Raw genomic sequence first — 13,810 nt, 5'->3', positions numbered from 1 at the left:
TCACACACACTTTCTCCCTAAAATAAATAAATCTTTAAAAAATATATATTCTTCACGTCTCGACCTTTTGGCTAAGATCAAGTGTAGTAAAAAATATATATTCTTGATGTTGAAGATGACTTGTAATTTCAAAATGTCAAATCCTGAGAGAATAGAATGATTTCTTAAAACACGTACAGAACGTTGATAAACAAAGAGCCAGAATTCTTTCTTACCTCCCACATGTACACATTATTCTTAACCTGAGATCTTTTTTTCTTATCACCAACAAATGGCCCAAACTTTTTGCCTTTTAAAATTGGTTTAGTGGCCCAGACACCTGGAAAATAAAACCAATATTTTCATAATGTTATTGTGGTTATTTTAAAGATTGAAGCATTAAAGTGAACTCTGTTTCACAAAAAAGTTAAAAAGCTAGCAAGATAATGTTAGATCAATGGAGAGCAAGTGAAGTCAAATGAAATCAAGTCTTCCACGAAGATTTTTATTTTTCTTCTTTATATTCTTCTGTAGTCCCCAAAGAGTCTGTAAAGAACCTTTGTTTTGTAAGTAGGAAAGAAATGTTTTGTATTTGTTTCTATTTTTTACATGTAGAATTACCCAGATGGTACAATCACAAATACCCGGAGAAGAGCACAATCACAACTAAAGAGAAAAAAGATGAGAAAGGAGTGAAACTAGAAATGATTTTAAACTCCTCTCCTCTTTCTACTTTTCTGCAGATTTCAAATGGTCTCCAATGAAAATGAACTGCTTTTATAAAGGCTTGGAAATGCCGATTTGTGAATGGCATTTTTAAAGTTTGTTTGCTCAAAGTGGAACCCCCTCTCCTCCCCAGCTAAGTCTCCTGAAACCTTAGCTGCTGTAACAACTCATTTGGCAGAACTTCAAACAGCCCAGAGTCACACGTGCCGCTGCTCTGCTGTATTCCTCGGCCGTTTCTGGGCTCTGGGCACTGACCAGAGGGCAGGCACAGAGGCTGAAGAAGCAGCGGGCAAAATGGCGGGAGACAGCCCTGGAGTCAAGGAACCAGCACCCAGAGGTGACGCTCACTGGCAAAAAGCCCTCCGGACAAGTTCCCTCATCTTTTGCTCTCAGAAGATGCACAGAAGGAAAGTGGAGGCTGAGCCAGTCCTGTCCAGCTAGGAGGTTCAAATTTCACTCTTCTGTAGGTCTATGAATCCAATTTGATAACAGAGCTAATAATCAAATAGTGGAGCTCTACAATCAACCACTTTCATGTGAATGATGCAATGTGAGTGCTCAAGTGACTTACTGAAAAATTTTCCGATGAGAATTAGGAAAAGCATTTATTAACGATTTATTCACACACACATACACATAAGCTGGAATATCAGAAATACATCTTAAAAAAACAAAAAGGGATACAAAGATGATATATTCCAAAACTGTACTTTGACTAAATTTTTATAATTTACTGCCTTATTAGCCTCCTGTCTAAAGATTAGGGCACAAAAACAAGACCAAATACATAAAAGCTGGGTTTGCATTCAATGAGAAAATCCAGCCAGAAGCATTCAGGGACACTCAGGTCGTCATTCATTCAAGTACCCACTGAGGTCCAGAACATGTCAGGTACTGGAGAGAGAGGTAAGTAAGAAATGAAGGCACACACAGGCAATAAAAGGGGCAGATGTGAAAACAAATACAAAATCATGGAATTAAATATAGCAGCATACTCACGCTCAAGTCCCAGTGAAATCAGAGAGGAGGGAACAATACACTGAGTAGGAAGAGGCCCGAGGAGACAGTGGGAGGGAACACTCGGGCTAAGTCACAAAGGATGGTAAGTGGGTGTAAGTGGGCGTGGGGGTATTTCCGCTTTAGTTTTATAGTCTATGTCCACCCTGGATTCTTGACTGGAAAATGCAGAAATTCCACATAATCTTCTAAGTCTAAGTGTAAATCTGTCGCTTCGATGATGAGCTCCCTACCTTAAACGCTCCCAAAGGATGCCTGGATAAAGGCGGCTCTCCCATCCCCTCCCCGTCTCCTTCTGGGACCCTGGTCCTCACCAATCCGAGTCTTGTCAACAGCAGATGGGAAAAGCCTCACTTCCTCTGGAAGTCCTCGAAGCACATGTTCGGGTACCTCAGCCAGGCTCTCAGCAGCTGCAACAGGCTCAGTGTTCTGCAAGTCAAGAAACAGAAGGATCAGAGCAGAGGGAAGGAAACCCAGTTAGCGTTTTTTTCTTTTCTGGTCCAATAAGCAAATATGCAAAACTGTAACTGAAACCTGAAGCTGGCAAGCCAGACCAAGACGACCGTGCTGTGGAGCATCTCAGGAGCTGCTGGGATGGCTGTTTGTGAGTCTCCAAAGGAAACTACTGCCACCTTCAAGCATGTCTGTGTTAATCTATTTTGTTCCAGCCACCTGTAGTCATTCTCAAAATATGTAAATATCTGGCACCATACTATTTTAAACTCCCACAGAATCTGGAAGTACAATACAGCTTAAGCTTACTTTTAAGTCAAAGGCTACCATCAGCATTTTGGAACATTTAAAAAATAAAAACCAACACTCCCTACTTAAAAGAATACTTTCGGCACACACTGTAAAGGACCTCTCACCCCAACTATTATGCTTTCATCCCTCCGGCAACAACACCCCCTTTAACAGGGGCTTGAATATTCCAACCAGAACACTACAACTTTCTCTGGGCCCTCAATGGAAATGTGACCTTTCCAGGAAACCGTAATTTACCACTTGTATCAAGTCACTAATTAGCAAAGTCGGCAGAATATCACAGTCTTAAGAAACAGAATTTTATACATTACTAACCAGTTTTCACTTTAATCTTAAGAAATAAGATTACTATTAGGTATGAATATAAGGGAACCGAAAGGGGAAATCTGAGCCAACTGGTAAAACATGACTATTATTTTAAAATTAACATTCAGGGCGCCTGGGTGGCTCAGTTGGTTAAGCGACTGCCTTCGGCTCAGGTCATGATCCTGGAGTCCCGGGATCGAGTCCCGCATCGGACTCCCTGCTGCTCAGCAGGGAGTCTGCTTCTCCCTCTGACCCTCCCCCCTCTCATGTGCTCTCTCTCTCTCTCATTCTCGCTCTCTCAAATAAATAAATAAATAAAATCTTTAAAAAATAAAAAAATAAAATAAAATTAACATCCAATCAAAGGAAAATCAAGTGTCTTTTAACTCTTATCCCATATACCCCAAAGAACTGATGTGCATATCACAACACCACTAAGAACGATGGGTTCTATAGTCTAGGTGTTTTTTATTTCACTGCAAGGGAATCATTTCTCAAGGACTTTCAAAGAAAGCAAAGTAGGCAAAAAGCAAACTCTAACCTAAAGAGGTTAATTTTCCTACAATGAAGCTCTTACAGATCTAAGAATATTTTGTGTAAAGATGAGAATATCATCCTAATTTGTGTACTCCCAACATTTTGCTTTTTTTCTTTTTTTAGTATCAATAGGCTGCTTCAAGAGAAATAAATCCCATGGCAATGAGCAACTCATTATGAAAGTCTGCTCTCTGGTCTGCTCTGAGCTGGAATGCGCACAAGTGGGCATCTACAGACTGAGATTCATTTCTCCAACAGGGCAAAGCCGACTGGGGACCCTTCAGAAGCACAAATGCTTTGATCCTGCTGGAGCTACAGCTTGGTCCTGACAATGTCACCAAGCACAAGTTAAATGCCTCCGAAAACATGGGAATATCAAAACTGCCCCCAGAAAATGGGTCTTATGGTATTTTTAATTAGCTAAAATGTGAATAAATTTAGCACACAAATGTCTCACTTTTAAATATAGTACCTCCATTTTTAAAACTTTAATCTATAAATGGTTTTTTTGGCAACATGAATAATTTTTTTTCCAATGGAGGAAAAGGTATTAAACTGGTAGTCGGTATCCTAGGCTACATAGTAATTAAACACTGATAAATTAAGCAATATTAAGAAGTACTTAGCCAAAACTCCGAATCCTATCAGCACGTGCCCATTAAAAAGCAGAGTGAGGGAGTTTTCTTCTCCTTCCTCAGATGGGACCTTATTCTAAGATTTAAAAGGATTTGACACCATTTAACTTCCCCAAGAGCTCTGAAAAGACAGTGTGTCAGCTACTCTAACCGATCCTTCCAGGCACTAGGACTAACAAGCTAATATTTCCTTGGGGCCTCAGTGCAAGGCACTGTACTAACAGTCTTCCACGCATGATGGCATTTACTCCAAACAGCGCAAGGGGCAGGGACTGGCACTGCAGCCCCCACCCCCGGCTTCCCCCCAACCCTCACCATCCCCCAACACACACACACAATGAAAGAAACTGAAGCTTAGGGAAGTTGTCTAAATTGCTCAAGGTCAGGATGTGAACCTCTGTCTGTCTGACCCTGAGCCCAAGTTCATAACCACTGCACCATTTCCAGTTAAGATTCTCCTGGATATGGTCTGAGAATCTAATGTAAAACATGGTTAACTATAGTTGATAGCACTGTATTATAGCACTGAAATTTTCTAAGAGAGTAGAACTTAGATGTTCTCACCAAAGAAGATAAATATGAGAGATGATGGATGTGTTAATTAACTAGATGGTTGCATATATCGAAATACCACGACATACACTTTAAATATCTTATAATTTGTCAATTATACCTCAATAAAGCTAGAAAAAAAAATATTCTGCGGAATATAATCTGAGAACCTGTGCCCTAAAACCTCCAAACTTCCATAGAAGTGTCAGAAGGAGATGGCTGACATTCCCACAGGCAATTTGTAACTTGAGGGTAATATGGAGACCACGTACGTTTACGTTTCTGATACACCTATGAATATAAAAGACCTCAGCAGAGCTGCCACTGGAAAAAGATCGGACAAATTCCTATGCACTTATTTACCTGCTTTCAGTGAGCCCATGTTTTTAAATTTGGACTCATTTAACTAGTGGAAGAAAGCTTTTTTCTGTTTATGTTAGTATCCTTCGCATAAGACAACTAAAATTCAAGGACCTCAAACCACACCAAGTCAACCCTGGCCAGCTGCAGGAATTTCCTCTCCCCTTTCCAGCAGCAGTGCCTATGGCTGGAAACTGCCTCTCCTTTTCCTTATTTTTCCTTCACAGCTCTTACCACAATTTTAAGTAATTATTTGTATAATTATGTGTTTAATGTACCGCCCCTGATAAACGACAATGAAGACAGATGGCGTCTATCTTATTCAACGTTGCATTCCCAGTGTTTAGCAGTAGACATGACATGTTTGGTGTCACTTAAATACTTGAATGAATACACAATTCTTGTAAAGGGACTTAATCTTTTTTTAGAAAAAGGAAGGCTAGAAATAAACAAAATAGCAGGGTCATCAATCAGAAAGCATTTTTTCCATGTGTGCCTGAATTTCTTGAATTTGAGGTAGGCATATTTCTAGGTCAATAAAAGAATTCTTTTTTAGACAATGTGACATATGCTCTCAATTCCAAGCAGCCAATTTACAAGTAAATCTTTGGAAGAAAATAATTTTTAAGAGAAGATTTCTCTCCCCCACACACTTACAAACTGGGATCTCATTCACACACACACACACACACACACACACACACACACACACATGAATATCCTTATAATATTAGATATAATATCATACTCTAAACAAGGTCATCTTGGTTCTTACACTAAAGATCACAATTTGATCCTGGGAATATTCCCCAGATTAATTTTTTTCTAAAAGAAATTGTAGCATCTACTCAATTTCTGAGTGCCTTCAACGGGCCAGGCAATGTTTTAAGCAACTCATTTGCCTTAACAATGTGTCGCTCTAGGATGGACTCTGAAAAACAAACTGAGGGTTCTAGAGGGGAGGGGGGTGGGGGGATGGGTTAGCCTGGTGATGGGTATTAAAGAGGGCACGTTCTGCGTGGAGCACTGGGTGTTATACACAAACAATGAATCATGGAACACTGCATCAAAAACTAATGATGTAATGTACGGTGATTAACATAACAATAAAAATTTAAAGAAAAAAACAATGTGTCACTCTAGTGAGGAAGACAGACAAAATCAAGCAAGGATATATAATGCCTGGTACTTATTGATGCTCTGAAGAAAACTCAAGCACAAGAAGGGGACACAGTGATGCAGATGGAAAGGGTGCTATTTTAGACAGACGGAGTGCTTCCAGAAGACCTCTCTAGAAATGGGAAGGGCATTGTGTGAGAGTATGGAGGGCAAACACGCCCAGAAAGGTTAATCAGCAAGGGCACTGGTAATCCAGCAAGCTTGGTGTGCTCAGAGAACAGACAGGCAAAAAAGACCAATCTGTCTGGGGCAGAGAAGGTGAGGGAAAAGCACATGGAGCTGAGGTAGGAGAGGAAGGCAGGGGAAGTGCCTGAGAAGTCAATCACCTGCTGAACTGCACAGACTATGAGGAGTAGAAGGTGACCAACCAGAGGCCAAACTGCAAGCTCCACGAAGGAACCTTGGCTGCTCCTTCCTCTGGGGTGGCCAACAGCCCACCAGCACCCCATCCTTGCTATTCCGAAATAAAGGCACGTTCCCGTTTCAAGGGTTTCTGACATTGATCACTGTGGTAAGCACAGAGGACATTACAAGGACTTCTCTGCTTTCCTTTTATGTAACAGGAAACATAAGAACTCGTTATTTCACTGCTCAGTGAAGTATAGCCTCCAAACACATATCAGTGAACTGATCTGGAGCAGCGTAGGTTAAATCTAATGTATTAAATTTAAGCTAATTTAGTAAGTTACTCAGTTATTATCAGTTGATCTTCATTAAATCAATGTCTCCAACTTCCTAACTCAAACTCAGAGAAAGTCAATACCCCCTTCCCTCGCCTCCCCTCCCCAACTCATGGCCAGGAGCAGTTGTCTTTCATTCATCCAGTCCCTCCCTCGATCACTAACAAACATTTCCTGAGAGTCAGCTCCAGGCTGGCACCGCGCTGGGCAGTGAAGATATGATGGTGAATAAAGCTGATCCAGGCCCCCTCCTCACGGAGCTCTTTAGACAAGCTCTCTTCTCCTTTCCCTAATACCTAATACCTTCCCTTTGGCCCTGGATGACCTCCCCAGGCTGGATGGTGGGAGCACCTTCAGGAGCAGGACATTTACTCCTTCCTCTGAGCCAAGCTCTGGGCTAACCATCTTTCCTGTCTTACCTCACAAAAATCACAGCTAACATGGATGGATACTCAGGATCCCACTCAGACACGATTCCAAGCTCTTTCTATGCATCACCTCATTTAATCCTTGCCCCACCACTCTGATCGTGGGTACTTCCACTTTCCAGATGAAACTGAAACCTGCCCACAGTCACAGCCAGTAAGTGGCGGAGCTAGCACTTAAACCCAAATAGTCAGGCTTCGGGGTCTAGATTCTCAAATACTATGCCACAGAGCTGTCCTGTCAAGTAACTATCCCAAGCTACGTGACTTTAAAGCAGCAGAGCCAAGACAAAATCCAGATGGACTCCAGAGTCCACATTCCAACCACTAAGCCAGTGGGGCCTCGCACGATCATCTAGGGCCACCTGTCGGGGGTCCACGAGGTCAGGGTTACTTTTACAATAACGCTGAGATGTCATTTGCCCTTTTCATCCTCAGGTGTGTAGAGGGGAGTCTTCCGGGGGTCGTGACAAGTGATGATGTCATCCATTCCACTAGCTAATGGATGTGGACTGGCTGGGATAAGTAGCTTCTGATCTTGTGTTTTTAAAATTTTCTGATTTATGAATGAAGCCTGTAGTCTAACTAACTCCTGAACTAGGTCTATTTCCTGATTCTGAGACTATAATAAAGATGTTACACCACTGGGTAAAGCTGAGTGAAGAAGAGTCCAAGGGACTCTCTGCACTACTTTTGCAACTTCCTGTGATTCTATACTTCCAATTAACATTTTTGTTTCAGGGGGTGCCTGGCTGGCTCAGTCGGGAGAGCATGTGACTCTTGATCTCGAAGTCTTTGAGCTCAAGCCCCAAATTAAGCTTTAAAAAACCAAATGTGTTTCCATTTCTAACATGGTAAATATCCACTGATCTAATCCTCATCGACAAAAAGCTGAAGGACTGCTGCACGAACAGACCGCCTCTGCTCCTCGGGCATCTCCCATCTCAGGCTTGAGAAGCAGAGAACAAGAGAGATTCTGAGACCACATGGAGAGAATGTAGGGACCCAACAGGAAATCGAGGAAGGAGGGCCGGGCCCACACATCCGCGTCCTGCCTCCACCCTCCTTCTCCCCTACAACTGGAGGGGCTGCTCCCTACGGGCACAAGGGGGGGTTTTCAGGTTAAGGGTTTCACTGTGAATCACTAAAGGAGAACAAGGAAAATATAACAGAATAAATTGGGATAAGTAGCTTCAAAGGCAATTAAAGGCAACTTCTTGTCTGCGCCCCTTTCAAGCTCCTGCACGGGTGCGAAAGAAAAGCAGCAGAGAGTTGCTCCCCTTTACGTGAAGCGCTGGCATGGTGGGGCCAAGACCCCACACGACCAGACCCACCGGGGCGCCCGAGGCCCCCGCCCTACTCTAAGGAAGGCTGTCCTCACCGTCCTAGGAGCAGGGTTGCCCCCAAGGCTCCGTTAGCACACTCTCCACGTCTCGGGGCACTCTGCACTTTGTAAGCACTGACTGGCTGGCTTCTTTAATGGCCTCTCCGCCAGAGGCAAGTTTAGGCTGCAGACACAGGGGGCAGGTTCTAGGTCACTCATCACTGCACCAGGTGCCTGGCACAGGATGCCTCGCTCTGAGCGGTGGCTGCTGGAAACAAATGCGTATCCGGCAGTCAAGTGCCATGCAGTCTGGGCGCACAGAGATGACTGTACGAGGGCGCAGACACGACTGGCAATGGGGTCCGGGGGAGCGGATGAGATCAGAGACCGAGACGCAAGCAAGGACAAAGCCCTCAGGAAGCCACCATCTAAGAGTGGAAGACAAGGCCAGAAGCAGCGTCACAGAGGCAGAAGGGGCACCAAGAACAGGATGTCAGGAAGGCTGGGGAAAAGGTTCGAGGAAGCGGGAGATGTCCACAGTCCAATGCTGCTGGGGAGCTCGCAGTACTGTCGTACCCTAGCCCTTTCTCCAATTCCCACTGCTTCCATCATCCTTCCAATCGGAAATAACCCAGCAATCTCCGCATCCTACACATGTCCAACGCGTGCCCCATGAGCCAGCACTGCGCTGCCTGAGGAAAGCAGCAGCGAGGACAAGACAGGTTCTGCCCGCCTGATGGGGTGTCCCCCTGGGACCCGTGAAATAAAGAGTGTGATAAACAGATAAGGAGGGGACACTGTCCTAGTTAGGGTAGCTGTGGGAAGGGGGGCGGGGGGGGGCATCTTAGGGAAGATCACACACACACACTGACACTTGGACTTGAGAGATGGGAATGGCCATGCGGGAAATCCTGAGGAGACAAAGGGCTTGGCATGTTCAGGAACAAAATGAGACCATTGTGGCTGGGTCAGAGCGAGCCAGGGAGAAAGCAGAACCTGCAGAACCGTGAACACCGGGGCGGAGACACTGGAGTGCATCTGGAGAGCGGCAGGGCACCACTAAAGGGTCTTGGGCAGGAGGCTGACAAGATGTGATGGGATGGTTTTCTGGTTTCCAGTCTCTTCTATATTCACCTTCTCCAAACCCCTCTGCCTTCTTGATTAATCATTCTAAAAAGCATCTGGTTCAGAAGTCTTTTTAAAAACTTTTGAAATAAAACCCAGTAGTTACTCTACTGGTTTCAGAGTCTTTCAGGGTTCGAGAGAGGCAAAGTAGATTGGGTACCTGAGAGCTCTTCTCAACCTGACACAGCCACTCCCTTTGTCCAGAATGAGGGTTCTACTGCCTCCTAGTGAGTCTGTTATTGCTGAGACAGCTGTCAAATCTCACACCACCTTCCTCCACGTCAGCAAACTATGGAGCCACAGCCTTTCAAGTCAAATGGAGTTTGTTTGGTCTATCTACAGCTTTAAGGGAAAAAAAAAATTCTCCTGGAAGAAATCACAGAAAAATCCCAATTTTACTCTTAAAGGTCGTCCCCGGTCCCTACGGGCGCCACTCTCTGGAGGTCCTCCTAACTCCTTGAGGTCTTTCACAGGCCAGGTTTTCAGCTGACAGGGCTCCCACACCACTGATCCTTCTTGCCCTCAATTCTTCTGACCGGTGGGTATTTTCTACAGCCTTCCAGGTCAAGTTCAAACCCTAGTTCACCCATGAAGATGTTCCAAACAACTCATGGTAACGGCCCACTTTTCTGACTTCCTGTGTGGCCAGGTTTATGTTATTGTATGAATACAAAACTCAAGGCCTATAGAGAGAGAACGGTCCCAGGGGGAGAGACACGGTCAGCAATGAGGGGGTTTGAGGTCAATGCGGGTGTTTCTGTGACAGTCCACACAAGCAACGCCTTGGTCTGAACTAAAGCACTAACAGTGCTTAGCAAGTATGTTATTGGGCAGAATCCACACTTGGTCACTAGCTGAAAATAATAACGATGATGACGATGACACTTGCACAGTGTTTCCCATATGCCAGGTACTGGCCTTTACGTTTATCAACTCATTTGACCACAACCGCATGGGGTGGCCACCACTACTATGTCTATTTAACAGGTAAGAGAGCAAATACTAAGGGGTCAAGGGACTTGCCCAAGGTCACACAGATGGAGTGGCCAAGCCAGGACTGAAGGTGGAATGTGAGTCACCAGACAGCAAAGGTGAGGAAGAGCTAAACAATCCTATAACCTCTTTCTCTATCAAAGCATTAATATCAGAATAACAAAAAATATAAGCCTTCTCGCCACAGTTCCTTCCACAGTTATTTAAGGAAATGTCATCCAAGTTGCTAATTCTCTTTCAAATTTCAGAAATAATATATTTTCATTCAGAAAGACAAGGCCCCAGATCTCATAAAAATTGCTAATTTATCTAGAAGAAAACATGATTCAAAATGAGATTTAAGTGCCACCATCATTAAGCATGTTAATTTTCTAAACTGTACGTTCCTTAATTGAGGTTTAAGTCCTAACACACAGGAATCACCTTACTTAGTAGGAAGTCTCTTTTTAAAAAGTCTGAAAAATCAAATTTGCATTTATAATTATGTAATTTTATATTAATAATATGGTAAAATAGCAAAAGTGGTTTCAATTTTTTATACCTTATGTATTTTATACCTATAGATATAGATAGATAGATCGATCGATCGATCTAGCACAAGGAAAAAGGAAGATAATCTAAAACGAAGGCTAGAAAGCCATCCAAGATTTCACCCAATCTTTAGAAATACAATTATAAACAGATTTACCTCCACGGTCAGATGGTCCCCCATAAAATATCCTCCGTGAAAGGAATAAATTACTGATATCTACAATAACATGAATGAATCTAAAAAACACTATACTGCTCACAAGGAGACGAACACCAAAGAGCAAGTGCTAATGATTCCACTCATGTGAAACACAGGAAAAACCAACCCACAGGGACAGAAAGCCAATCAGTGCTTGCCCAGAGCAGGGGCTGGGGGGAGTAATACTAACGGCAGAGCAGCGAGAAAGACCTTTCGGGGCAGTGGAAGTATTCTACATCTTGAGAGCAGTGGATGTAGGTACGTGTCAAACTTAAGACTTATACACTTCAAATGAGTACTTTTTAATACACAAAAATTATACCTCAAAGTTGGTTTTTAAAGTAAAATAGGGGCACATGGGTGGCTTAGTCGGTTAAGCATCCAACTCTTGGTTTCGGTTCAGGTCATGGGGTTGAACCCCACATCAGGCTCTGCACTCAGTGTGGAGTCTACTTCAGATTCTCTCTCCCTCTCCCTCCAGCTTTCTCTCTCTCTCAAATAAATAAAATCTGTAAAGTGAAAAAAAGTAAATGACTTCTACACTCTCCTATTTAAATCATGTTCAAATGAAACTTTAATGGTCCCAGAAAATAAAGGATAAAAATACTGATGCCAAGAAAAAAAACATTTTTTTCTTTCAAGACTTTTTTCTGACCCAACTCAAGCATTCCTCTGCTCAAACCCTCCAACAAATTTCCCATCTCCCCAGGCAAAGTCTACTCTGATCTTTACAGTGACCACGAGCTGAGTGCACACCTCTCTGCCCACTCATTCCTCCCTCATCTGCTCTGCTCCAGGCACACGGTAGCCTTAGAACCAGCCTGCTCCAATCCCTACACCCCCCCCCACCTCTTAAGATAGATACCCCTGGAATCAGGAGGCTAACTCCACTACACAGCACCACGTAGCATGACCCTGGCATTGGCCGCTGTGACGAGGCTGCACGTACCATCTGAGATAGCCTATACACACGAATGTCTTTATTTTTAAAAATATAAACATAAGCAAGTTTTACTGGTATTTCATTTAAATTTATATCAGTACCTCTTTTTACATACTCCACCCAGAAAACGACCATAAATTATTGTATCTGTTGTAATCTATTTAATTAAAGCACCTAGTTTCTTAAATATTCAACTTAAAACACTGGAGAGCGACAGCAGTGGTTGGCAGAAGAGATCAGATTGAACATGGGTTCGCACTGAGAATGTGTCACAGTATATTCACACTAAGATCATATTATTCTGCAACAGACTAATGATAATCACCACAGTTAATTGCTGTTAGCAGCAAAAGGTATCCGAGAAGCAGAGTGCTAATACTTTTAAATTCTATGAACCACTCTTCTTTGTTTAAACTTGCAAACAAGACTCTTAGCTACTATTCTGGGAGCAAACAATGGGGAAAGGGGGATGAAACAAGCTTCAGTTTATTGAAACAGCATTAAATTGTGTTTGGTTAAGGAATGAGTATGACTGTAGTAACAATAAAGCGATGAGGACACAAAACAAGAAAACCTTCACACTGTCTCTGGAAAACAAATATATCAAACAGTTCCGAAACACATAAAAGAGCACCCACTTTCAAAAAGCTGGCAGGCCCATTAAATTGTCCAACTGAAGAAACTATCCTCAAATACGGTGTTAATCTGAATAATAAGCATATTGCTATCCTCATTCCCAATAAAGATAAAGGTGATGCTCTAAAAAATGGAATACAGATGTCACTGTCCAGAGGCTTTCCACTGCAATTTGAATAAAATATAAACTTCTTTCTATGGCCCTTAAGGCTCTATGAATCTGACCCCTGCCCCTCCCCAACTTCATCTTGTCCCAGAGTCCCTGATGCTTGCCAAGCTCCAGCCCCCAGCCTGTTCTGCCTGTGCCCTTGAACTCCCACCTCAGGGCCTTTGCACTCACTTATTGGCTCACTCTACCGAGATTTTTCTTTCCCTGGATCTTCATATATCTGATTGTTGGTGATCACTTGAGTCTCTGTTTTCATTGTTAGTCACCTCTTCAGAACAGCCTTCCCTGACCGTGGAATCCAAAGAACCCTCCCCTGCCTTCATTCATCATTCTTTACCACACCACCAGGTTTCACTGTCTGCAAGGCGCTTTTCACGACCTGAAATTGTCTCCTCTTCTGCTTTTCAACTGTCTCTGACTAGGTAAGCGGCAGGGCAGAGCCCCTGTCTGGTTCACTGCAGAATCCACAACATGCTGGGGTGCAGTGTACACAGGAACAATGAGGGAACAAATGAACATCCAGAACAGCGAAGATAATGCAACTATGGATGGCTTATCACAGTTCTCAGGTTGGATCTGCAGCATCCAGTGATTAAAAACTGCTTTTGCTATTTTACTACATAAAACTTTTTAAAAGTCTGGAAGGCTAAGTTGCTAAATTGTTCCGCTACAGGCTACTGGCAAGACTTTAGATCACGGATCAGGATGGAGAGATGCTGCAATCATAAG

At 43.2% G+C, this 13,810-nt stretch overlaps 1 protein-coding gene across 1 annotated transcript in view; it reads right to left on the bottom strand.

Annotated features, from left to right (window-relative positions):
- Nucleotides 1-13,810, bottom strand: part of PRDM2 (PR/SET domain 2) — a 117,775-nt gene that overhangs the window by 84,957 nt on the left and 19,008 nt on the right. Inside the window, 2 exon segments of the mRNA XM_027578548.2 lie at nt 216-319; nt 2,037-2,151. Of these exon segments, the coding sequence (XP_027434349.2) occupies nt 216-319; nt 2,037-2,151 (219 nt within the window).

Source organism: Zalophus californianus, chromosome 4, assembly GCF_009762305.2.
Source record: "Zalophus californianus isolate mZalCal1 chromosome 4, mZalCal1.pri.v2, whole genome shotgun sequence".
Taxonomy (NCBI): domain Eukaryota; kingdom Metazoa; phylum Chordata; class Mammalia; order Carnivora; family Otariidae; genus Zalophus; species Zalophus californianus.
Note: the sequence above shows the minus strand (reverse complement) of the source record. Positions and strands in the feature narration are given on the sequence as shown.